Below are 27,806 nucleotides of genomic sequence, written 5' to 3' on the forward strand. Positions count from 1 at the left end.
GAACTCCAACACACTCAGTTCTCCTGAAAATGGACCCTAGGGTTCCCCAGTCCTGTTATCAATGTGCAACCCACTATCAGTACTGTATCTGTTTAGTGGAAGGACGAGACATAACTTTTCTAAATACACTTTCTAAATAAACAAGAAACTGAAGGGCCATCTAATCAACGCGGTTCCCCTTCCCCCCACTTGCACAGCTTCCTCCCAATTTTCCTAGCTCAGGAGCTGTCCTTGCACGGCAAATGAATTGACGGAACAGGAACATATGACTCATCTGAAATACCAAACAGCCCCACTTGATGCACTAAATCATCATCATCATCGTGTCAGAATGATGGTTTAAAACAGCCATCAAAATCCCAACTCTCACTTAAAAAAAATAATAATACCACTTCTGGAGCCCCACAAATGCAGGTTACTGCACATGTGACAGTAAAGTGACAAGCCGTGAGAAATAAGGTAATAAAAGAAATCAAAATGTATTGTTTTTACCACACTTCATGTCAGAGATAATTTAGAATTGTATTATTTTATTTTTTGCAATTTAGGGTAATAATTTCAGAGTAAAACTGGGGCAACCCAGTCAGATGGGTGGCATACAAATAATAAATTATAATTATAATTTAAGCAATGAGAACTTTGCTGATAAATTTCCAGAAACTAAGCTGCATATTCAATCAAACACCTTAAGAGCATGTGAGTTTTGAAGCTTGGTTTCCTGCAATGTGCTAATTTATATGTCTTAGACCAGGCATCCCCAAACTTCGGCCCTCCAGATGTTTTGGACTACAATTCCCATCTTCCCTGACCACTGGTCCTGTTAGCTAGGGATCATGGGAGTTGTAGGCCAAAACATATGGAAGGCCGCAGTTTGGGGATGCCTGTCTTAGATTAACATATTCAGTAATGAATAATGAGCTTTTACGGAAAGTCCTTCCATGTCTTCCACGTCCAGAATGGCCCACTGGCCATTTTCAGGACAAAGATCCTCTCCCATTGTTTTATGAGAGCTGGATGTTTGCATCAGTAGGACTGTTTTCCATGATGAAGGAGTGGACAAGGAGAGGAAAGGAGAGAGGGAGAGGGAGAGGTAAAGGAGAGGGAGAGGGAGAGGGGGGGGGGAGAGAGAGAGCGCTTTTAAGAAACGGAACAATCATGTGCTCCGTGATGAAGTAGACAATACTTCGGAGGCAAGAGGGTTCATGAAGCCAACACGCTGTATTTAATCAGTTTCAAATCTAACAACAATTTATGAGGAACAACTGGACCATAATGGATCACTAGGGGATGCAGGACTAGAACTTTTCCCTCTCACTTCTCAATAGCCGCTGCAGTAGGTCACTGCAGGACAGCTTTGCAGAAAATTCTAAAGAGTTCAGAAGCCTGCTGCACAGTATCATTGAGCAGCGCTTTTCATGTGGCTGCATCTGTTTTTCCCTTTTATAACATTTTGTGTGCCTGAGCAGCTTATGGCTACACTGTTGGCCCTTCGTTTTACCGGCCGAATGCCAGCGCTGACTCAAAACATTGTGCCACAGAAGCACAGCCCAAATGCCCCCAGTCTAGTAGACCAACATTTTTAAAAAATAAAGAATCAGAGAATTGTTAAGTTGGAAGGGACCATGAGGATCGTTTATCCCACCCCCTGCAATGCAAGAATCTTTGCCCAACACGGGGTTCAAACCCACAACCCTGAGATTACGAGTATCCATTTGCTTTACCAACTGAGCTATTCCAGCATTTGATGTGCCATTCAGACACCATTTCCTGCCTTCTGTGATCTTCTTCCAATTCTCATGGTGCCACCCAAATTAATCACTTCACCCAGCTTCATGTTACAGTCAGCTCTGCCAAAAGCCGATTATGCTTAAGTTTGAATGACATTGTTTCCCTAAATGGCAGCAATCAAAGAAAAACACACAACACTTAATATTTTCACCATCTTTGAAGCATGTTTAACATTTTCTGGCATACATTACTGCATGTACGTTACTTAACCTCTAGTGAAGATTAATTGTAGCAGAGTGTATGTGTATAGTTTGTGCATCAGATGATGACCTTAATAATGTAGAAGTACTTTGTGAAAGTGCTATCTAGATCCAACAATAAATTTCACTTATGGGTTTCCATGGCATTTTGGAAAGGTCTGCCATTTAAACATTTATTGTCCAATTCCTGTCAATCAGATATTCAACAGAACTTGAGTATTCATGAATTTTTATGAGCATGAAGCTAAAGTATTATGAATTCAGCAAAATGAACTTTAGCTCAACAGGGTCAGTTGTTTTTCACCTGTTTGTCCTTCAAAGCATGGTCTAGGTATACAGAGTTAACAAAGTTAACAAAGTTAAGACATACAACATTTCTTTTCAGATTTAGAATATACTGAAATCTAAGCTTATGAAGTAGATCACATATAGAAAGTAGAAGTACCGTATTTTTCCATGTATAAGGCGATATTTTTTCCTTAAAAATAATAGGCAAAAATTGTGGGTCATCTTATACACGGATAGCAGAGGGGGGCGTGTGATTGGTGGCAGCAGCTAAGAGGAGATTGGCAACAGCGATTGGGCGTGTGATTGGTCGCTGCGGCAAGGCCTGCGGACGATTGGCTGTAGTAATTGGGTGTGCGATTTATGACAGTGGTGAGGCATGCATGCAATCAGCTGTGGTTGCGTCAAGTGGGCAGATGGGTTTTGGATGGTGACCATTCATACCATTGGTGGCCGTGGTGATGTGTGCGATTTGCATTGATTGGCTGTAGAGCAATTGGTGGGGGTGAACCCATCCCCCCAGAAAAGCTCAACAACTCTGGGAAATCTCCCCCCCCCCAATAGCTCAAAAAAATTGTTGCGGTCCAAAAAAATAGGGATTGTCTTATACATGGGGACGTGTTATACATGGAAAAATACAGTATTTTACAGCCATAAAAATGCTCATCTAGAAGTTGCAAAGAGTGGATCTTAAATGTTCTGTCCAGAATGTTTAGTGTGAAGTTGCAATCATAAGAACCTTATCCTACTGTTTAGAGTGCAAATTTAAATTAAATACAGGAACACTTAAACCAATGCAAAATAATAAGTGGTGACATTGCATGCATGCAAATTCAACTGTGCTGATGTGGCTGCACTATGCACAGTCCTACTTGAGTCAAATGTAGGTCAAGAAGCGAGAAGCACAGGGGTTAAGCAGGAGAACAGTAACATAACCCCTCTTCAATCCCTGTCAACAGCTGGTGAGAGCTGGCTTGGTGCCCGATTTGGCTAGCCAAAGCCTACAGGCAGCACGACAAAGTCCTTGAAGCCTTAATAAAGCCAAGTAGAGATGAATAGGCGGTGGCAGATGGCTGTGACCCAGAGGCAGAGCTCCACAAACAGAGATGGCAATAGTTTTCCAGGAAGCCGACCACCAAAGGAAATTTGGTAGCAGCAGCAGGTAATCAGCAGTTCTGTGGAGGGTTCCCAGGCAGGAGACAACTTGTTCCAGAGCAACAAGGAACCATTCAAGACCCATAAATTAATTCATGGATGGATATCATTCTTTGCTATTCTGCACTTTCTCTGTAGGTCTACTGATATGTCTGGGAAGAAAGAACAGGTGAACAAGAGATCTTGACAACAGGCAAAGTGACTCCTTGGAAAACTCAGGCCGTCTTGACTGCTGGTTCCTGGGTCTACACATGATAGACAGGCTCTTCACAAAGGATTCCATCTGCTTATCCGTAAATTAGTTTTCATCCTCCTTGCAAGCACATGACCTCTTCAATTCCATGTCCAAGGTTGGTTGTGAGTTTAGAACGTGCCTTGAGATTGTCATTGTTGTAGCTTGCTAGTTGCTCGTTACACAAAAAACGACTCTAGGTCACAACATATTTAAGAGCATAAACAAAAATACATCATAATAATAATGCATTTACATAAGAACACATGCAATTCATAAATTGATAAATGGTATATAATCCTGTTACATAGTCAACGAATAGTAGGCATATCAAAGGTCTCATGCAGCATGGAACGTATTACAAGAAATGAGGATTTATTCTCTGCGATGGTTCTATTTGTAAACAGCAGGCAAAACAATTAGGGCAACAGGCCCACGACTGTGACAATCTCTTCCCAAAAAAGCATGGATTTGCAAACTACACTGCAAAACAGAAAATCTACTTCTCAGCCCCCAGCTTTTCCCATAATGCAATTACCACAGCATGTGAATAAAAATAACTCTGAATTCTAAGCTGAGAATTGCGGGAAGAGGAAAGGGCGAAGGCGAGTGAAGGCAGAATTTTGCATGCTCATTGCAAATATTTGAGAAAGATGCTGGGACTCCCTCTATATGGTCCTTGCATTGACACAATTACATTTATTATAAGAGGTACAAATTCATAACCATAATTTTCTTAACTTATAACTGTTCTCCCACCAAGGCTTCAAAAGGATTTTGGCTATGATTTTATACTTGGTGAGCCTCACTAGATTTGGTGACTATTTGGTGGTAATCATACATAAGTTTGGGACGCGGGTGGCACTGCGGGTTAAATCACAGAGCCTAGGGCTTGCCGATCAGAAGGACGGCGGTTCGAATCCCTGTGATGAGGTGAGCTCCGGTTGCTCAGTCCCAGCTCCTGCCAACCTAGCAGTTTGAAAGCACGTCAAAGTGCAAGTAGATAAAATGGTACCGCTACAGCGGGAAGGTAAACGGCGTTTCTGTGTGCTGCTCTGGTTCGCCAGAAGTGGCTTAGTCATGCTGGCCACATGACCTGGAAGCTCCCTCGGCCAATAACGCAAGGTGAGCACTGCAACCCCAGAGTTGGTCACGACTGGACTGGTCAGGGGTCCCTTTACCTTGATACATAAGATTAGGTTGTTTTATTATGCCGGTTTGCAGATGTTTCTGCATGCCCAAATTAAAGCTAGCACATACCCTTAGCAAGTGACAATTTGGAGTTCCTTCTCTCTCTTTTCACCTATACCCAGACAAATTCTTATTCCATTTGACACCTTATTAGTGTTCATCTTGCTTTTCTTTACAGTGTTTATGTGTGTAGTAGCTGTCTTTTAAGGCCTCTTATGCGGTCACTTCAAATCTTTGATTCACACATCCCTCATCATCATCTTGGCACTTTCTCTGTAGTACAGCTTCAACTGAGTTAAGAAAGCAGTGTTTAAAGGCACTGCATTGTACTAGGTATGTGGTTTGTTACTTTACACAGCTGTTTAATGAATGCTCTGGGTAAAAGGTATGACAAAACCATAGTGGATTGCCCAGAAGTGAAATAGAATTGAGGGGGAGAGGCTGAAAATGAAATATAGCTGTCAAGAAAGAACATTTGAAAATGCCTTCTATATTGAAAATGCAAAGGATCAATCAGGGGATAAAATAATGTTATGACAGGTGCAGAGATAGCCAGGAACACCTCCTACCCACTATGCATAATCATTTCTATGTTGTGAAGTCCCTGCATTCTTCATTTACATCTGTAGTGTCTTAAACACATGCTGAAATCCACTTGGAAACTTTAGTTTATGCAAAAACGAGCATGTCCTGTAAAGTGGGCTGAGAAGCTGTCAGTACTAGTATTATGCTAGTACTCCAATATCTGCACTGACTCTGTCCTCCTCTGGGCAACATCCAGGGTATGAGTTTTAATCCCGAAAAGGATAAGGCTCAACCAGGACCGGCACAAGATACCTTGGCACCTGAGGTGAACCACAAAATGGTACCCCCCCCGCCCCCTGCACCAGGGAAGATCTACATCAGAAACAAGGTGGGGAATAAAGATCTGCATTGGGATCTACTGTTGTGTGGATCTTGATCCCTGAGGTGGTCATCTCACCTTGCCTCATGGGTGGGCTCAACACAGCTTAGATCAGAGATGCACAACCCATGGCCCTCCAGAAGGTGCTGGACTACAACTCCCGTCATTCCTGACCACTGTTCACACTGCCTAGAGCTGATGAGAGTTGCAGCACAGCAATATCTTAAGGGCCACAGGTTCCCCACTTCTACTTTAAGGTTCCCCACCTGTATCTTAGGCACTGTCTCATCCCAAACACTTTGTTTCAAGATTTGATGACACTGTTAACTATGTTTAGTGAGAATAAGCTAGCTCACCATAAACAAACTGCAATTTGTCAAAGCCCAGACACCACAAGCTGCAGTTAATATAAAAAAGAAGCACAAGTTCACCGTAGCTTGTCCTTGTAATACTAACCATGGTTCAGCCTTACATACAAACATAAAAGGTAAAGGTAAAGGGACCCCTGACCATTAGGTCCAGTTGTGACCGACTCTGGGGTTGCAGCGCTCATCTCGCGTTATTGGCCAAGGGAGCCGGCGTACAGCTTCCAGGTCATGTGGCCAGCATGACAAAGCTGCTTCTGGCGAACCAGAACAGTGCACGGAAATGCCGTTTACCTTCCCGCTGTAGTGGTACCTATTTATCTACTTGCACTTTGATGTGCTTTCAAACTGCTAGGTGGGCAGGAGCTGGGACCGAGCAACAGGAGCTCACCCCATCGCGGGGATTCGAACCGCCGACCTTCTGATCGGCAAGCCCTAGGCTCTGTGGTTTAACCCACAGTGCCATCCGCGTCTACATACCAACATACCCATTGGCAATTTCTAGCTTCTAGGGCAGAATTGCACACATTTAGACTCCTTGTGCCTGCACTTGAAGAAGAAGTCAGAGACTGCAGGACTGACAAGAGTTTTACACATAAAGTGGACGTTCAGGTTGTGAACGTGATCCGTGGGGGAGGCATGTTCGCAACCTGCAGCATTCACAACCCGTGTCTGCGCATGCACAGGTTGTGCTTCTGCGTGTGTGCAAAGCATGATTTAGCGCTTCTGTGCATGCGCGCTTGCCGAAACCTGGAAGTAACCCATTCTGGTAATTCTGGGTTTGGCGCAGAGTGCAACCCGAAAAGACGCAACCTGAAGCGGCTGTAACCCGAGGTATGTCTGCAGTGCTAACCAATGGTTTGAAACTACATACAAAATAGACCATTGTGTTATGTGCAGATATTTTTTGGTTCTTGGCCAATATCAACAACAGAAAAACTGCAACAGAATTATTTAGAGCTTAAAGACTAAAACTAATAAGCATGCAGACGTCTGAAAGTTTTTAATTTGATAATCAAAGAGTGATTTTTTTTCCCTGCTTCATTTGTATTTAGGTTTGGAAACTCTGCTATCTCTGGAGACAGAAGCAATCTTTGAAGCAAGTTTGCAGTTGCTTTCCTTTGAGCCTATATTTCCATTAGATCAAAGCTGGGGGAAAGAGTTATATAAACCTTTGTACTGGCCACTGTTTGTTTAAAAATAAAATAGATTTTTTAAAAAACTGAAGTGTTGCATGCAGGGTCATAGATACACGTCAAAGTAAGTGTTGTACAATACCAGGGTTGGGGGTTGGGGATAAGTTAAAGTGCTAAAATTTGATAGGACACTGATTCAGGCATGGGGGGTGACAATCTGAGGTAGGAGAGTACCTCACTGATACACCACATGAAAAAGGCACCAGATTCAATCCCTGGAGTTTCCACTTAGGACTGGGAAAGACTTCTGTCTGAAACAGGAAGTCTGAGCAAGACAGTGTAGATAATACCAAATTTACCACTGGTCTGACTAAATATGTGACCAGGGTTTGATTTAACTCAATCTAGTCCAACATAATTTCATAAGGTATATCTGGCTTAAACGTGTCCAGAAGAGGGCAACCAAAATGGTCAAAGGCCTGGAAACGATGCCTTATGAGGAACAGCTTAGGGAGCTGGGTATGTTTAGCCTGGAGAAGAGAAGGTTAAGGGGTGATATGATAGCCATGTTCAAATATATAAAAGGAAGACTTCCGGTTGGTCGCGACGCCATCGCGGTCGGAGGTCCGTTCAGCGGAGCGGACCTTGGCACTTTGGAGCAAGGGAAAACCGCTCCAGCGAAGCGGATTCCCTTAAAAATCCCCAAGTCGAGCATCTTGGGGCCAGGCTTGTCTGGCGGTGCATCCAAAGTGGGCTCCTCCCCCCGGAAAGGCTCTGAGCCCCCAAGAGCGGCGGGGTTGGAGCTGCGACGCGGCAGACACTAGACCGCTAACTCCAAGGTGCGACGCTGCAGGACTGCATGGCTACAGCGGCCAATTCTCCCAAAGATTTGGACAAAATGTGAGTTAGACTTACTGAATTTTAAATTGGACGTGAATTTGGACAATTGAGATAAGGGAAGAGATTTAAAAACGGGAGTCGGTCTCTACCCATTGAGGAATCGGGAGGCGGTGTGTGAACCCGAAGCCGAGGGAAAAGTTACAGATTTCTAAAAACCACCAAGGAAAGACTAGAACTTCCCCACCTGAGGCAGGGCAAAGGGGGGAAAGATTTCAATAATAAAGACCCTGCGAAAGTAAGAGGATATGTGGGGGAAATTCCTCCTCAACCCGGGATTCGGCACCCCAGGAGAGCCGGCGAGGTGTTAAAGTTTGACAGCTGTCAATAATAAAGTCTAAAGGATTTGGCTGGTAAGAGAAGAGATACTACGAGAACTTTGGAAATTGTTTTCTAGCCATGTTGGTTTCTTTTTCTACTGGAAGTCTGAGTCTCCATTGTTCTTTGTCCTCTAATCTCTGCCTTTGACTGAGAAGGAATGTCAACATCCGGAACATCTGTTTTCCAGACAAGAGTGTTAAATTTGTTAAAACTGGTGGGAGACCTTGCAATTGGGCAGCAACAGTTCAATGCACAGTTAAAAGATTTTAGACAGCAGTACCAGGAATTGAATAAAACTTTGCAAAAAGGGTCGGACAATGGGAAACCAATTCCTGAGGATAAACAAGATTGTGAAGAAGAGGAAGAAGAAGATGCCTAACAAGGAGAAAAAAAAGATCAGGACTGTTACAATAGTTCTGATCCTGTTGAATTGGAAGAACAAGAACTGGAACTGATGTCATGGGAAACGTGGGAAAATGCGAATAGGCAAGGGAAGGAGCTTGGGGAGATGAAGGGGCAGAAGGAGGGGAGGACAAATATCTGGGGGGTAAAATGGGACAGAATGGGAGTGGGATGAGGATAGTCTGAAGTATAAGTAAGGTAGGAAAAAATGGATATGGAATATGGAATGTCCTACGGAATCGCTGTATCAAATGGGGGAAAGAATCTTGGGGGAGGAGGAATTAGAGATTAATTAAGGATAGAAGTAAATATAAGGCAAATAGTTAAAGGATTAATTATATGAAAATTTTCTTGGGGAAAATATTAGGCTAGGGAAGAGAAAATAGGATATTTGTTATAAAAAATGTTTTAGGAGGTGGATAATAGTGTTCTTTAGCTATTAGAAATTGATGATTTAGTTAGATAGTTTGGTAGCTTGCAGTCTATTTTCCTTCCTCAGTTCTGGGACCCCTTGGTGGCAGGGAGGGGCCCTGGAGGGGGGGAGGCTGTGAAAAACCAGGCTATAAAATGGAACATTTTCAAATGCCCGCCACCCATAGGGCCCGCTTGTGGCAGGAGGGGTTCTGTGGGATAGGGGGGTGGGAGAAGATGTATGTTATGTGAGTTAAAATTAGAGGTAAAGTGTAAAGATAATGATCAGCTGTTTGAATTTATGTTTAAAAAGATTGACTTGAAATTTTAATAATGAAACTGCTGTGAATAATGATGAGAAATTATGAAAATCAAGAGGGAGAGATACGGGGAAGTCACCAAAACAATGTTAAGTAATTAAGGATTGAATTCATGAATCTTTTTTCTTTTTTCTTTTTTCCTCTTTTTCTTCTTATTTTTTCCTTTTTCTTTTTTTCCTTTTTCTGTTTTCCTTTTGGTAAGAAGTGTATGGAAGTTAGCTGGGCGGACACCCGGCCCTATCTTCCCTTGTTATCCTGAGGCGCACTGGTGGCAGGAGTGGGCTCTGGGGGGGGAAGAGGGGGGAGAAACCCAGTTACAAAATGGTCCGCCTTCAACTATTTGCCCCGCATGGGTCTCTCTTGTGGCAGGAGGGGTCTCATGGCGGGGGTGGAAGAGGGTGTTTGATTATGATTATGTATCTTTTGTGTTTATTTTGCAAAATTAATAAAAATTTATTATAAAAAAATGAAAACCATGGCATATTTTACTGAAATTATGAAAACAGAATAAAACCACTAACAAAGCACAATTATCTAATAGACACAACCAGATCATTAATGTAAGGATGTTAAAGGCAAAGAATAATTAATGGAAACGGTTTCAAATAAAATAGAGCACATATTAGTCAATATCTGTGTTTCCAAGAAGCCCAAGCCTGCAAAACTAATGTTAATTGTTAACCACTTTGTAACAATACATTTACTTACAATTGCTTTCTTGATTACATATTAGTAAAAGCAGACTAAAATTCAAAGGTTTTGGCTTTGGCTGGTTTCTTATAGTTGTTCAGTGTTTGTAACCAGACAATCTGTAGGTGTCTGAATTTGTATTACAAATATGTTCCGCAGCTGCCTGGCATTTGAATCCATGCAACCCTTTTAGAATGTGCAGTTAGTTACTTGTTAAAGTTCTCTTACTGTATCTGTGAAGTTCATGTTGTCTCATGTCAATTCTTGCCGGGAATTTTCTCAACACCAATGGATTTTTATTTCCAGTATTTCAATAAATATTGATATGGCCATTCTGAAAAAAAAACAAGCAAATATATAAAAGGATGTCATATAGAGGAGGGTGAAAGGTTGCTTTCTACTGCTCCAGAGAAGCGGACATGGAACAATGGATTCAAGCTACAAGAAAGAAGATTCCACCTAAACATTAGGAAGAACTTCCTGACAGTAAGAGCTGTTCGGCAGTGGAATTTGCTACCAAGGAGTGTGATGGAGTCTCCTTCTCTGGAGGTCTTTAAGCAGAGGCTTGACAGGCATATGTCAAGAATGCTTTGATGGTGTTTCCTTCTTGGCAGGGGGTTGGACTGGATGGCCCTTGTGGTCTCTTCCAACTCTATGATTCTATGGCTTAGTTTCTCATAGTCTTGTCTGTAAATAACATGTAGCCCACAACATACCTAGAAGTTTCACTAACTTCAACGCATATGATTTAAGGCACAGCACAAATGGTTGAAACCTGAGCCAGTGCAAGTGTCATAGCTCACTCCAAACAGTGGCACAGGAAGGGGGTAGGGGTGGACCACCCTGGGTGTCAACCCTGAGGGAGGGTGACAAATCCCCCCTGGTTGGATCACAGCACCGCCCACCTGGTTGGATCGCCCCATCCCCCAGGTGCACGGCATGAGCGTCTAGCTCCACATCTGACTCCAAAGAACTGTAAGAACAGCAAATACAGTGGGATCTGCTGGCCATTGTCCAGTTGTTTCTCTTAACCTCCATTCAGAAATTGTAATAAACCCTAGCAGAAAAGCCTTCATTCATCCTGATCTACAACCCGGGTAAAGTAATACCACCCCTTTGCACTAATGCTATCAATGGGACAACATAAGCTTAAATCCAATTACTTTGGCTTAAATAATATAAAATACTCATTGCAAATTACAAGTTAAATTCAAAAGATCTCCTAAGCCATGGTTTAGGTCACGGCAAACAAGCAAAGAATTCCACTTATTAAAAAATAAAAATAAAATAAAATGGTTTGACAACCAGATTTGTTAACAGACTAGAGTTAGAACAAAACACAGTTCTAAGTGTGACATGGAACTGTAGTTCACTCTCCACACAAACGATGAAAAGAGAAGAAATGTTGGAAACCCAAGACTCACCATGGCTTATTCATGATAATTAAACCATGGTTTCTTGGTGTTGTGGGAAAATACAGGCCCCTAAACTGAAGTTATTCTAGAAATGTGTCATTTTCCCATCTTCATTCCTATCTGCCAAATATTATCAGCAAGGTTTGGGTCACAAACCAATCCATGTGACTATTCCCAAGGTTTATATAGCTGCTTCCTGGATGTGAACTTCAGGATAAAAATAGTAGAGTTCAGAAACTGAACCAAATAAACAGACAAGTACAAAAGGGGCAAGATGTCTTTTGTACACAAAATTTACAACAAGGACATAATACTTTAAAGCAACCCCGCAAACATTCTTTGACTCAATATGCAGAATGTAGCCTTTCAACCATCCATAGCATTGTGCCAAGTGTTTAAAACCTTCTTCTTTTTCTTTTTGAAGTTCAATTAGGCAGCAAATATAGAAAGTTTGTCAAACCTCTGCTGGGTTGCCATACATGACTTGTGGGTTGTGTTTGACTACATAGATCACAAGTTGTTATTGACTATTGTGATTAATTCTGAAAGACAATAAAAATCCTCCTGACTCTTCTGAGCACCAGGAAGGAATGATCCCCACCCCCTACTTTCATATTAAGGTAGATACAGAGTTCAATATAAGAAACTAAGGGCTAACGTTTGCATGAATAACTTATTTCTGTAATACTATTAGAGAGAAGGTGCAACTCCATCATCGTAACTCTATAGTGAAAGCGCAGGAATTGGATACATAAATTTAAACAAGGCAATGAAGCATGTTAGACTAGGGCACACTGATTCTCCACAAGCATAACAGCACAAACTATGCTGTTGTACAGGCATTGCAAAAATGTTATTCCAGTGCTGTAGGCAGATTGAGCTAGGAGACAAATATTTACCATTAGGATCAGATAACTGAGCAATGTCTGCTTATACCGGTGTTAATTAGTACTAAAGACGCACATATTTTTTAAAAAATATTTTTATTGAAGAAATAGATTTTTTAAACAATACAAATTACCAATAACCTAGCCAATTACAATTCCCCCCTTTTCCCTCCCATCCCTCCCTCTCCCACCCTCTAAGGCAGGGGTCCCCAAACTACGGCCCCCGGGCCAGATGCGGCCCAATCGGCCTTCCAATCCGGCTCGCGACGACCCCCGCCGCCCGCTCTCACGGCGCGCGGCGCAGCGATGATCTAAAAAATCGGCAAAAAATCGCCGAAAATCCTTTGTGCGCATGCGTATGGGCCTCTCCCGACCCGGAAGAGGTCATTTCTGGTGCACTTCCGGGGCGGGGGAGGCCCATACGCATGCGCACAAGCGATTTTTGGCGATTTTTTCCCCGCCCGTGTGCGTGTGCGCATGCACATGGGCGCGCACTCCCCCGCCCTCCGGCCCGCTGCGTGCGCACTTCCCTGCCCTCCAGCCCGCCGCACGGTAAGTCTGGGGACCCCTGCTCTAAGCTCTCCTCTCTGTTTGTACATATTGTTTTCTACATGTTATAAAATTGTACATATCATTGCCTTTTCTATCATATGTTCTACTAATAAATTGTGGGTGTTTATTCAAAACCTGCCAAGGAGTCCAGATCCTCTTGTTGTCTTTTTAAATAGTTTGTAAACAGGTCTTGTCCTAGGATCCCTAACAAAAATGCTTCTGGTTGTTGTTGTTTTTTTTTTTTACAAATGTCACTTTGAACATCTTTTTCAATTCATTATGTATCATCTCCCAATTTTTTCCCACTTCTCTACATTCCCACCACATATGATATAAAGTATCTTCTTTTTCTTTGCATTTCCAACATATGTTTGACCCGGTTTTCTACATTTTTGCCATTTTTACTGGTGTAATATACCATCTGTACATCATTTTCATGTAATTTTCCTTCAAAAGAGAACAATCTGTAAATTTCAAATCTACCTTCCACAATTTTTCCCAATCCTCAAATTGTATATTATGTTCTATATCTTGCACCCATTTGATCATAACTGATTTGACCTCCTCGTCTTTCGTTTCCCATTCTAGCAGAATGCTGTATGCTTTCTTCAGTAGTTTCATGTCTTCTTCTATCACCTCTTTTTGCAATCTAGAAATTGTATAACTAAACCCTTTTTTAAAATCCTCCTTAAACATCTCATTTAATTGTCTATAATGCAACCAACTCTGAAAATGATCTTTAATTTCTTCATAATCTTTTAATTTCCATTTTCCTTCTTGGTCTTTCAATAAATCTCTATATGTAGGCCATTTTCCCTTTTTGCCAAGCGATTTGAGTAATGAAGCTTCTATTGGTGATAGCCACCAAGGTGTTTTCTGTTCTATTAAATCTTTATACCTTTCCCACACTCTCATTAATGATTTCCTAATTATATGGTTATAGAATCCTTTATGTACTTTCCCTTTCCCATACCATAAGTATGCATGCCATCCATATCTATTGTCATGTCCTTCCAAATCTAATGCTTCCTTTTCCAGTTTTATCCAGTCCCTAATCCAAACCAAACGCGCAGCCTTGTAATATAATTTAAGGTCTGGGAGGGTGAAGCCTCCTCTTTCTTTCGTATCTGTAAGTATCTTATATTTGATCCTTGGCCTTTTGCCCCGCCCGCCCCCCCGACAAATTTGGAAATATCACCTGTCTTTAAAATCTCATTCATCACATCTTTCAATGGATTCACTAATTGTTCACTTAACTTTTTATAATATTTTGCCGTTAGTCCATCTGGCCCTGGAGACTTTTTGTTTTGTTCATATTCAAACTTGTCAACAGTAAACTGTGACTGCATCAGCAATAGGATTTATTTTTTTAACTCTTGTTTTCCATTACATCTGAGTAAAAACGCCAAACAAAACAAAAATTCATCATACTGTAAAGTTGTAGTGGCAATTTGTTGACTACATGCTTTGAATTGCACTACTTAACAGCCAACTCTTAATGGTGCCTAACAAGCATATCTGGCTGGAGAATGACAGCTTTTCTAAGAATCCAGAGAGCCTAAGTATTTTAAGCACTGTCTGATTGTACTGCTGGCAGTTTTTGCACAGCTTTCCCTCACCTTTGTCCTTAAATTTAACAAGGACTATTACCAACATCCATTTGTGAACAGACCACAATGATGCTGCTAAAAGTAGAATGTATTGTAGCTGATTAGTTTTTTTCCATTTTAGTTTCACAGATAAAATCATAGCTCTCTCTTATTTAATTAAATGGCAAACTTCCTACCATGCTCATTCTGTCAGAACCACAATTCCAGCAGTCTTATCTTCTGATATGTAAGGATTTCCTTTTCTATTACACTCATACCTCGGGTTGCGAACGCTGCGGGTTACACGTTTTTGGGTTGTGCTCCGCGCCGAACCCGGAAGTGCCAGAACAGGTTACTTACCTGTTTCAGCACTCGCGCATGCACAGAAATGTAAAATGACGTCATGTGCATGCACAGAATTGCATCACGCGTGTGCGTAGATGCAACACTGAGGGTTGCGAACGCCGCAGGTTGCGAACGGGCCTCCCGCACGGATCACGTTCACAACCCGAGGTATGACTGTATCTTTGAATGGGTGTAGAACTAAGACCAATTATTCATACTGGTAAGATTTAAGAGAATTACCATCACCCATCCCTGGCATGGGACCCAGGGTGGGACCCAGGTGGCGCTGTGGGTTAAACCACAGAGCCTAGGGCTTGCTGATCAGAAGGTCGGCGGTTCGAATCCCTGCGACGGGGTGAGCTCCCGTTGCTCGGTCCCAGCTTCTGCCCACCTAGCAGTTTGAAAGCACATCAAAGTGCAAGTAGATAAATAGGGACCGCTCGAGTGGGAAGGTAAACGGCGTTTCCGTGTGCTGCTCTGGTTCGCCAGAAGCAGCTTTGTCATGCTGCCACATGACCCGGAAGCTGTCTGCGGACAAACACCAGCTCCCTCGGCCTACAGAGCGAGATGAGCGCCGCAACCCCAGAGTCGGACACGACTGGACCTGATGGTCAGGGGCCCCTTTACCTTTAACCCTGGTATGCTTAAAATTTTCTAAGGGACTGAATAACATTTTTTCCCTCAGCAACAGAGGAAAAACAACAACAGAAGATTTTTTAAAGCCGTACAATTTATTTTGCAACAAGCTAAGATAACATGTACTCTAATTCTGGACCAGTGCATCTAGAGAAGTCTTGCGAGCAAACAATATTTTTAATAAAAAATTTCCTTCCAGTAAAACCTTAGAGACCAACTAAGTTTGACATTGGTATGAGCTTTCGTGTGCATGCACACTTCTTCACTTCTTCTTCTTCATGTGTTTTTAATGTTAAAAAGAAAAGGATAATTTTGGAGTGCTATTGTATGAAGACATGCCAGTTAAACTATTGGGGCTCCTTCATACACAAACGCTTTCCATGCCTTCTCCTGAGCTATCAGAATACAGTGGTACCTCTAGTTACGAAGTTAATTCGTTCCAGAGGTCCGTTCTTAACCTGAAACTGTTCTTAACTAGAGGCGTGCTTTCGCTAATGGGGCCTCTTGCTGCTGCTGCTGCGCCGCCGGCACACGATTTCCATTCTCATCCTGGGGCAAAGTTCTCAACTCGAGGTAACTCTTCCAGGTTAGCAGAGTTTGTAACCTGAAGTGTTTGTAACCTGAGGCATTTGTAACTTGAGGTACCACTGCAGACCACAGGATATATATGGGATACAGCTAAATTAAAACACTTTCTTACTTTGGTGCATGAAACTAGCAATTATTCTTATACTAGGACAGCAGCAACCAAGAGCCTCAGTATGCCACCTGCCCAGGAAGCCCTCCACACAGGGCAATTGCCTCAGACAAGTGTCTTTTTAGGATGATATACTAAAGGGGAGCTAGAGCTCAGTTCTCCGAACGCTGCTCCTAATTAGCCAATCTGGCATCACTCAAGCACAAATAAATATATTAGCAGGTGTGGGGAAAGGCATGCAGTAGTACAAAAGATGCAATCAAAGGAAATAAAATATTATATAATATCAGTGTATATTACTTCTTCGAGGCTTCCAGATCTCAAGGCATGATGCCGATGATTCCTGTTGTAAATTATTACATATGTTGCTGTTCCACCAAACACCATGAAATGCATCATGTGTTGTAGGTGGCATGTATTCCACCTCCCCTGAAATGATTCAAGTTCCAAATATTTTTAAGCTAAAGAAAAAGATTCAAGTCAGAACTGACAACCTTGCTATGGTTAACAAAGAAACAAATCCATCCCTATACTGATCATCCATATATCTTCAAACACAGGCAGAAGTGGTAAATGTAGTGTAACCTGTATATGGTCTCTTGCATGGGCGTACCCAGCACGGGGCGGGGGGCAGCTGCCCCCCTAGAAGCAGGGCCGGCGCACGAGAGCGGCGCTGCCGGCGGGGCTGGTGGGCAGAGGCACAGCCCAGCCCGGCGGAGTGCGAGTTCGGCGTTCCCGCCCACCGCGCCCTCCTTCCAGCTCCCCATCGCGCCCCCCGGCAAGGCCCAGCGCAGCGGGGAACCAGAGAGTGCGACGGGAAGCTGGAGGGCGCGGCGCGCCGGGCGGGAACGCCGAACTCACGCTCCGCTGGGCTGTGCTCCTCCGCCGCCTGCCTCTGGAGACTCCCCCGCTGCCGTTGATTCAGCTGCTGCTGCTGCTGCCGGCGGCCCCCTCACCCTGCCTTCCCCCCTTCCCTTCCCTCCCATGCCTTGGCCCCGCCCCTTACCCCTCCCTATTTTTGATCCTTGTTACATTGCAGATTTCCTGGAATACTGCAGACCAGAGATTCTGCACTGGAGGACACCCCCACCACAGGTGGAAATAAAATATTTTGACCAAGGTCATACACCACCCATGACAATTTTTTTTCATTTCCTCTTATATAAGCAGAGAGTGATCTTGCTAGTCCTTAGATCTCGCCTACTCAGTCCAAGCCTGTCTCCTAAACAGCCTTTAAACAAACAAAATCTTCAGTGTAAAACAGTATGAGTTTTGCTACCACAAGACATGGTGATGGCCACTGATTTAGATAGATTTACGGGGGGGATTAGACATATTGATGGAGGGTGCCTATCAACCTCTATTGCGTGTCAAGACCCCAAGAAATCCCAATAACTCACAACGGACACAATAATTAGGGTTTGGTTTTGGGGCATTATTTTGGCCACAACTTTATTTAAAATACAATTTAATTCTGAGTGTTGGCTTAGGCTGTCCACCCTAAGGGACAGGACTATTTCCATCTGACCATTGGGTCAGGACCATACCATCTGCCCATTGGGCAGGACCAATTTCATCTGACCATTTGGGTCAGGACCAGCTCCGACTTACCTAGTGGTTGGTAAGTCAAGTAAACACCCCAAGGGATTGGAGGTATGGTTTCACTATACTCTCCTTCCCCCAAGGAGTGTTCCCCAAGGCTCGGCTCTGTAATGGACACACCATCCTTGCTTATGGCCGGATGATGGACTAGAGTCCCTGAGCCCCAGGATTCCTTTAACGGAATACTTCTATGAGGAGCAAATAATGGGGGGTAGGCATTTAGCCATGCCCCTCCAATACCATTTAACCAAAGCCTAATGGCCAACCTAACAAGTTGTGACAGATTGCTTGACAGTAGGCGAAAACCAAATGGCAACAGCCAATCAACCAAGTGGAAAAATTCCTACTGGACCCCTGAATACAGGCGACCCCCGCTAGTCGGGCAAGCAGTGTCGACTAAGCCTAAAGTCAGGGCGGGTGGGCGGGGATTCAGCAGCTATTCAAAAGACTGGGGAAAACGAAAGCGATGCAATCATTAAATTAGATGTGCCTGTCAATCAAACTCAAGGCACGCCCCGTGACTCAGTTTACACTTGGCCCACCCCCTCCCAGATTTCTTTCTGGCCTGATCGCAAACGCCATTACACTCTATGAGTGTAATGGTCCTTAGCCATGATAAGTAAAGGCAGTGTAGCTTTGAACTCCAGTTTGGTGGCTAGAAGACAGGGCAGTGTGGAGTTGTTGCCTTCAAACCCTGTAGGTTTCCTGGAAGTAACTGGTTGACTGGAACAGGATACTGGACTAGACGAACCCTTGGGTATGAAGACAAAACAATGACAAATGTTTTAACCTGCGCTTGCCCACAGCATAAAAGAAATCAAAGTAAAGGCTAAGAGAAGGAACGGAGCCTGCTGAACCTAGGAAAGTATAAAATATAAAGGGATAAAGCCCAAAGGAAACAAAACATTATGAAGAAAAGGAGCATTTCAGCACAGATTCCCAGCACAGATAACTCACACAAAGCATAGGGGTGCAGACTCCTGTGATGAGCAGAATGGAAAGGTGGGATAGTCAAACTATCTTCCAGCCCATTCAATGAACACAATTTTTTTGGGGGGGGGGAATTAACCACTTGTCTGTGGCTCTCAAAGGAGGTTCACTTGGCACTTTGGGTCTTTTCATATGTTGGTATTTCTTTTAGGTACAGTGTTTTTGAAATTCAAATATGACATCAGAGAGCTGGCTCCTTGGAGAGTCCACAGAATAAACCTAGATTTGTTCCTGGCAGGGTAATTCATGAAATAGAGAAAAATTGCTCTAAGTCATGCACAAAGCAACACCCATCTCTCTTCTTTTTAAAAACAAACTTGAAAGGATATATGAAAAATTCTTGTGACAGGACAGAGTATAAATCTAAAGACATATTCTTATTTAGAGTGCCTATTTAAACACACAGTCTACATTGTTTTTGTTGTTGTTGTTGTTACTACAACCACTACTACTACCACCCACTCTTCATGAGAAGGTCCCAGGGTGGGTTAGAACAACATAAAATACAGCATTAAAACAGTTTAAATCAAATGAACATAGCTGCAGCTTTGCTGGTAAGACTATTTATTTATTTGTAAAAGTATCTAAACCCCACCATCTCATAAAATGTCAGGGCAATGTACAACAATATGTATGCAATAAAAATTAAAACACCATATAAAAAGGACAAAATAATCATCATAACGATGGTTTGTGAAGCTTTGTAAAGCTGTTCTTTTATATGTATTTTTATGTTATGAACCGCCCTGAGATTCCAGTAATGCTGCCCTTAGATTTTGAACTTTTAGAAAACCTAAGAGGGTACAGTTGTACCTTGAAAGTTGAATGGAATCCATTCCAGAAATCTGTTGGAGTTCCAAAGCGTTCGGAAACAAAAGTATGGCTCCTACAGCTAATCGGAAGCCGCAGAAGCACAGTCAGACATTTGGGTTCCAAAGAAAGTTCGCAAACCGGAACACTCATTTCCAGGTTTGCGGTGTTCAGGAGCCAAAACGTCTGAGTACCAAGGCATTTGGGATCCAAGGTATGATTGTATATTCATTATAAGTTGAACAATGTTTGTTTTCAATGGTGGTGTTTTTTTAAAAAAAAATCACTATAGTTATTAATACCTACTTTGCATCAGATCAATTATTGCTATTCCCAGCTTACTAGTCTATAAATCATTTTAGGGGTTCTATAAATATTCATATCCTCCCATCAACTTTATAAACCACAGCATGGACACGAGGAGTTGCAATGGTTCCATAGCCTGACAGATGATGATGATAATTTATTACTTATATCCCGCCCATCTGACTGGGTTGCCCCTGCCACTCTAGGATAGGAGACCAGACCCATAAACCATCTAAGTTTTACTAGTGAGTGTTCCTGTGTCTGTCTGTCTGTGTGTGTGTGTGTGTGTGTGTGTGTGTGTGTGTGTATATATATATGTGTGTGTGTGTGTGTGTGTGTGTGTGTATATATATATATATATATATATATATATATATAACCACATAATCACAGTTCTTTATTTAAAAACAGGGAAAGAGAGTAAGCCATTCTTTAGAGAAGGGGGAGTGTGTGTTTTTTTTAAAGGAGAACCTGCAACACCCCCCCCCAAGAAGTTAATGGAAAACAACTTCCATCATCCCTTACCACCTCCTATGCTGCCTTGGACTGATGGAAGTGGGGAACCTTCAATATTTTAAGGACCACAGTGTCACTTATCTTGCTGCTTTGAAGAAGATTTTTAGGAATGCTCTCAAATACAGCATAAAAATCAATCCTGAATGAATCCGCTCTGAATAATATTCACGTCCTTTTAATGTAATGTTTGTTTGTTTTTTACTGAAGTGGACAACACAGCCAGTCTGAGGGATGAGCTCAGTGATGCCACGCAACAATTCGATCACTTTGCCACTTCATCACCACCAAGTTCTGAAGACTCCTCCTTAAAATGATCTACAACTCCCAAAGGGTGCAGTGCAGAGTCTCCCTATAAAAGTCAATGGAATTGTTGAGCTATGAAGCCAAGTACCGGTAGCACGAACCTTGTTTCCCTAAGAAATTGCCCAAGTTCCCTCTAAAGCAATCTCCAGCTCAGGAGAAACACCTCTAATCGCTCATCAGTAGGAATGGAAGCAGATGGGATTCTATCATACCGGCAAAGACAAATGCGCAGTGTGCAAGAGTCATAAAAAGGTAAAGGTAAAGGACCCCTGACAGTTAAGTCATATAGCACCTTAAAGACTAAAAGAATAAGGCTGTGGTGTGATCCTGTAAATCCCACTGGACTCAATGGGGCTTCCTTCCTGGTAGCTATGGCTAGAATTGCACTGTCGGGGTACATTCCTGTACCCACATACCTGGAAAGAAGACCCACTGAACCCAGTTGGACTTACTTCTGAGCAAGCACACAGAGAGATGCACTGTGCTATTGTGGAACAAGTTTTCCAGGTGTGGGCTAGAGCTGCAGCTTGTTGAGAGTTTGCTGCGATGTTAGGAACTTCGCAGAAACCTCGTCCTTGTGGTTAATTGTTGCGTTTCGACGCCAGCAACTCTGAACGTCTCGATTTCAAACTGAAGAGAGAAGGGCAGCAAGTCCCTTTCAATAAATATATAATGCATTTATTAATAATAATAAAAAACCGCAGTAAGAGACACTTTTTCGCAGCGCAGGGCTGGCGCACGAGAGCAGCGCTGCCGGCGGGGCTGGTGGGCGCTCTTCTTCTGCACACAGCAACTCCTTCGCTCCCGCCCTAGACCCACGAAGAGGCCGGTGGGTGGGGAAAGAAAGAACCCCCCCCCCGACATGCATCTCCCCCGGCCCACCTACGTGCCCGTGTCCGAGGAGGGAAAGTCCATTTCTGGAGGAAGGGGAAGCCTCTTCGTCCCGAATGCCCTTTCCCACCTGCCCGCGCGCCTCGCCTTTACCTGCTCGTGTGCCTCTGCCATGCCTCCCGCGCCGCCGCGCGAAGCGCTGGCTCGCTGACTCGGCGCCGCCGCCGCAGCCCCAACGCAGGTGCCGCCGGAGGGACGAAGCCAACGACACCGGCTTCCCCCTCACTCTTCCCCCGACTCCATTCCTCAGGGGGCGGGGGGCGGGGACCTCCGTGGGCGGCTTCGCCGCCGCCGCCGCCTCGAGCTGCTCGGCCAGGGAGAAAAGTGCCCCGGGGAGAAGGAAGGCGAAGCTGCTTCGAACAACGTGATTCTCCTCTCGTAGCAGTTGTTGTGTGTGGTCGTTAGTTCCCGCCAGGACAGAGAGGAGGAGGAGGAGGAGGAGATGGAGTCGGGCTGCTGGCGCCTTGGCAACTATTTAACCTCGCCGGCGCGCTGGTCATCATAATAAATGAGAGGCAAAAGCGCGGCCGGGGCTTCTCCTCCACACACTTCTCTCTCCCCTCCTCCCCGCCCTGCGCGCGCGCCGCTTCGCGCGCCTACAAACTCCCCGAGGGCCCATCAGGCGGGAAAGCAAATGAGGGCAGAAGCAGCTGCGAGGAGGGAGAGAGGGAGACGCCGCCGCCGCGGAAGGACGTGAGGCGTGGTGCGCTCAGTCAGTCTCAAGCACCATCGCCAGATGCTTCTCTTGTGTCAATGTCACACGACGAGGTGGTTTCAAGAGCTCTAGCCCCTGAGCCGCCTGAGAGCAAAACGGTTTTTTTTAAAAAATGTTATCACTTATGAGGAACTCTCCCTGCAAGTTGAAAAGCAACACACACAAACACACACACACCAGGCAGCGAAGTTCTTAGCCCAGTCCTTGGTTTGCTATGCTGGTTCTAGCCGTTTGCTAGGAGTTTCATACACGCGCAGAGAGTCGGACTAGGAGGACCTAGGAGACCAGGGTTCAAATTCCAAGAAGCTCACTAGTTGACCTTGAGCCACTCACTGTCCCTCGGCCTATCCTACCTCACGGGGTTGTTGTGGGGATTAAAGGAGGAAGGGAGAACCATGAGCTCCTTAGAGAAGAAGGTTGGGATATAAATGCAAGAAATAAATACCTAATATAAAATAAACCCCTCATGTGAACCTGGTGCAAGCTCCTATCACTAAGGATAACACCCTGATTATATAGATTGCAGAAACGGTCGGAACACTAATCCTTGTATTTGCCGGACATATCTAGTTCCCAATCTCCTGTTAGCAGGAACAGAAAATGAAAATCTCTTTTAAAGATAGGCTACTTTATGATTCAGGAACTGTAAAGATAAAGATGTGGTCTTCCCAAAATCAAGGCAGTGTCCTCTTCAATTCAAATGTATCTCACAAAACACAATAGTATACTAGAATAAAGAAACAATAGTTCAAAGGAAGCCCCCTCCCCTGTCCATAGAAGTTAGAATCAAGGTATACTTAGATTACAGGTTTTCAATTGTTAGTCAGCTCACAGTTCCAAAGGGAAACTCCTCTTTGCTCTTCAGTGATCAGTCTCAGGGATCAACCCTACACTTTGCTGGACCGCACAGATCAAAGGAATTGGTGAGAGACTCTGTTGCCTTGCTGATACAGGATTTCAAAATTGTGGGGGAAGCTTTAACTCTTGAAGATGGCACATATCAACTTCCTGACTTTGTGCTCCACTTGCTCAAATGTCAGGAATACCCTACCCTCTTTTTCTTTCTTTTTGTCTGACTACTGCGCACATCACTACACTCTTTTTCTCTAGGCTTTGGGGTAGTTCGAGACTCTTTTACACTTTAGGACTAAGGTGTAAGTATGCCTTGAATGATTATTTGCTCCCCACACACCTGCATCCTTGCTTTCTAAAGTAACAACAATATACTCTTGTCTCTTTCATTTCTGAGTAATAAACCTTTTTTCCCCCTATTTCCTGGTGTGACAAGTTATTTATTGGGCATAACGGTTAAAGGTGTACACACATTTTTAATGGACACATGTCCTTGCTCCCCACAAAAGATTCCATTCCTCTCAGAAGTGTACATTGGATCTATAAACATGGTGGATACATGTGTGGATCTGATGTATACAGGCACTTAGTTGTGCCTTCTCACACAAGGCTGCATATATCTGAGGCACTGGGAAATACATAAATAAATAGAATCCTACTAGGAAATGGCAGGAGAGATCTGGAGAGTCCTCATGGCTTGCAAGGAGACCCCAGAGCCCGAAGAGGACATCTTGAGGGCGGAGGAAGCCCCGAAGAGACCTGAGGCACACTGGGGCTTTGTTTAGGCTGCTTACCTTCTCCACTTAGCAGCTGATATGTGGGGTAGTGCAGCAGCAGCAGCTTTCCCATGTGTCCTCCAGCCTCCAGCTGGCCCCAGAGCTTTAACTCTAGTTATTTTGCTCTGGATTGGAGAGAGAGCAGGTGAGCAGGAGAAAACAGACATTTAGATGCTTTTTTGAGGCCTCACTTTATGCAATTTCACTTATGCACGTGGAGGCCCAGAACGTATCCTGTGCCTCATAACAATACCCAGAGTAAGCCCAGTGATTTCGTTTAGAAGAGTTTGGATTTGATATCCCGCTTTATCACTACTCGAAGGAGTCTCAAAGCGGCTAACATTCTCCTTTCCCTTCCTCTCCCACAACAAACACTCTGTGAGGTGAGTGGGGCTGAGAGAAGTGTGACTAGCCCAAGGTGACCCAGCAGCTGCATGTGGAGGAGCAGAGACGCGAACCCGATTCCCCAGATCACGAGTCTACCGCTCTTAACCACTAAACCACACTGGCCCTCGGAGTACAACTTAGTTGGATACGAAACCCCAAGTGTCTCATGATGTCAGTTCCATTATACATTTAACATATGCTTTTTCCTGCATCAACATGCAGCCAGTGGCAGAGCTTCATGCTCCAGCACCAGGAAGCGGAGGGCAGGCAGGGGCTGGGCTGGTGCGTGTCCTGAGGGCGTGGCATGCATTGTGGGGTGTGGTGCCCAGCGTGGGCGGGGGAGCGGCCGTGATGGCACCCCACCGGGATCATGCTGCTGGGGGCAGTACACTCCCCCCACACTCCTCTTCCTCCACCAGTGCATGCAGCAGGCACAAAACAGATTGCAGAACATTTCTCTTAGCAATATAGAAATAGGTACATTTTAAATTCACAAATACAGTATAACACCAATGCGGAATAGAGACATGCAAGATTGTTGTCATTATGTCCACACACACCCTCCCCCTTGTAATCCCTATTTAAATTATTCACTAAGCAGCTTATGATTTTAAAATAATGGTGGGGCCATATTGTTAAAGGGCAGACCGGTCTTTTTAATCCGCTTTATTGTGATAGAGCAAACGCTGCCTTGTGTCACTATAGCTATATTGGAATGCCATGTAGACTTATATTCAGGTAAATGTCTTTAGGAATGGGGTTGAAATAAATTAGAAAGGGAACAGGAAAATGGCCACAGCTGCATTTCCCTTTTTCTGTCTGAGAATAATTAACTTTCATTTCAAGACACCATAGAATATAATTAGAGTAAAATTCAGATGTGGCAGTCCCCTCAACAGAATTACTCAAACATCTTCAAAACAAGTTAATGTAGTGTAGCAGCGATTGATCCTGAGGAATCTCATTTTAATTAGTCATAGATACTCTTCCTTAGTCAATTATAGCTGGTTCCCCACCTATTAATATTTTTATTATTATGCCATTAAACATGCAATTAAAAATATACATCGTTCTTACTTCTTTCATTTCATTTTTATAACAGCATACAATGCACACAAACTCTTGTATAGTATGAATGCCCAGATGTCAACAATTTGCTCTGTGACATATACTGTGATTCTCTTGGTAGAACAGGAAACCAAGAAATTTTCTCCCCTAAATGATATGCACTAATAATTTGTGAACTGACAAAGGTAGGTTATAGCTGTGATTTTTTTGAAATATATATATATGAATAATATCAGCTTTGGTGATGTTGACCACAGCTCCTTGCCACTGCCCAGCTCTTTGCAGAATGTCATTTGCTGTTCCAGCTCAGGCAACAAAATGTATTGAACCAGCATTGTCGGTGGGGGATGTTTTGGGGCAGAACATTAATGTGAGGGGGGAGTTGAGAAGTCCTTCTCTCACCTAATGCCCTATTCTATCTTCTCTTAGGTTCTGCAAAACAAAAAAGTCTGTAGAAGAACAATAGAATTGCATTTAATGAAGATCTGCCTTTCTCAACTGTGCAACTGGCTTTAATAGAAAGGGTTGTATTTAACATAGGTCAAACTCAGAGTCGACCCATTAAGATCAACAAACTCAGGTCCTTCAGTGTCAATGGTGCTTTTCTGAGTAGACCTTTGTTGGCTACAACCCAAAGCATTCTTCTAAGATGACAATAGATACAAAAAGACTATTTCCTGGATTATTTGTTTTGGCAACGTAGTCTAAAACTTTCCTAAGGAAAACAAAACACCTTTTCAGATACAATAAATGTAAGGTTTGCAGATTTATTTATTTTTTGCAGATAATGGGAACTGTGGAAAGTGTTTGTTGTTTCACCCCAGTATTTATTCTATTTACAACATCTTATTTCCTAGCAAGAAGAGTCAGACCATCGAATCATATTCCTGGGAAAATAACAAGTCCCTAGAGATTTTAAAGTCCAAAGATATTGGCTGAACTGATCAAAACTTGTTCAGAGAGATTTTAGGAGAGAATAAATCCATCATTTTGATGTCATTGGATGTCTCATGTTTTGCCCAAATGTCCTGTAAAGTTTGATGCCATGCTATTTTTAGTTAGGAAAGTTAACCTTAGCCATTGTCTAAAATAATCTATACTTATTATGTTCACTTTACATATAGAGTAATGGATTAGGAGCAACACATATCACAATGGTAATATTACCTTCCTAACATTTTTGTGCATATATCAATGGCATAACAGAATGCAGGACTAGGGAGACCTAAATCTAAATGCCCACTCAGCAACGGAGTTAATTGGGTCACCTTTGGCCAGTTGATTGCTCTCTGTCTAGGTCACATCCACACCATAGATTTAAAGCACATTTAAAGCACAATTCCCAGTACCCACGACCAACTACAGTTCCCTGGATTCATTGGGGGAAGCATTAGGTTTTAAATGTATGGTGTGGGTGGGCTCTATGTGCTTAATGTTTATAGATCCAAGAATTAACTTCAGAGGTGGTTTTAGGGTAGCTCAACTGGTTTGCTCACACTGGGTGCCATGCTGCAGGGGGCATCACAACAATGCTGTAGAACAGAGCACAAGAGGTGGGGGGGTGCCCCAAATTTTAGCATCGCACAGGGCGCCACTGACATTTGAGAACCCCAAGTCTGCCACTCTTAACTGTTGTTGTTGTTCAGTCGTTTAGTCGTGTCCGACTCTTCGTGACCCCATGGACCATAGCACGCCAGGCACTCCTGTCTTCCACTGCCTCCCGCAGTTTGGTCAAACTCATGTTCGTAGCTTCGAGAACACTGTCCAACCATCTCAACTGTACAACCATTATTTGCATATATTGTTGTTACAAAGGTTTCACGCCCACTCCCCCAATCTCTGCCAAGCACATTTCCATTGAGAAGCAAGATGCAGTGGAGACTGGAGTGCCTTTAAGAAATATGGTTTAATTGCACATATCTACGCTTGAATTTAGATGAAGGGGCTGCAGATCTTACAGCAATGTCATCTCAAGAGCAGCTTGTTCTTCACAGCCCAGTTTGGAAACACAGCCATCCTAAGCACCATCCCTTTATTTCTGCTTTCCATCCAGCTCTAATGGCCATTTCCCTTCAGTCCCCAACTCCTTGTCCTTTCTCCCAGAACCCCTGCCAAATGCAGCCCCTCCTCTTAAGCCTCAGCCATTCCAAGCTTGGTGCAAAAGGCACAGTT

At 43.5% G+C, this 27,806-nt stretch overlaps 1 protein-coding gene across 9 annotated transcripts in view; it reads right to left on the reverse strand.

Moving 5' to 3' along the window:
• LOC118083707 (melanopsin) overlaps positions 1–27,806 on the reverse strand; it is a 67,055-nt gene that overhangs the window by 33,993 nt on the left and 5,256 nt on the right. For 5 of the 9 annotated variants that reach the window (XM_088660508.1, XM_088660510.1, XM_088660507.1 and 2 more), the window contains exon 3: positions 10,526–10,631. In XM_088660508.1, coding sequence (XP_088516634.1) covers positions 10,526–10,543 — 18 coding nt within the window. In that variant the 5' untranslated portion in view covers positions 10,544–10,631. Of the gene's footprint in view, positions 1–10,525; positions 10,632–21,929; positions 22,324–24,197; positions 24,305–27,806 lie in introns of those variants that run through there. The other 4 variants (XM_088660509.1, XM_088660506.1, XM_088660505.1 and 1 more) reach the window with 2 other exon arrangements.

The sequence above is a fragment of the Zootoca vivipara genome, chromosome Z1 (genome assembly GCF_965207765.1).
Source record: "Zootoca vivipara chromosome Z1, rZooViv2.hap1.1, whole genome shotgun sequence".
Taxonomy (NCBI): domain Eukaryota; kingdom Metazoa; phylum Chordata; class Lepidosauria; order Squamata; family Lacertidae; genus Zootoca; species Zootoca vivipara.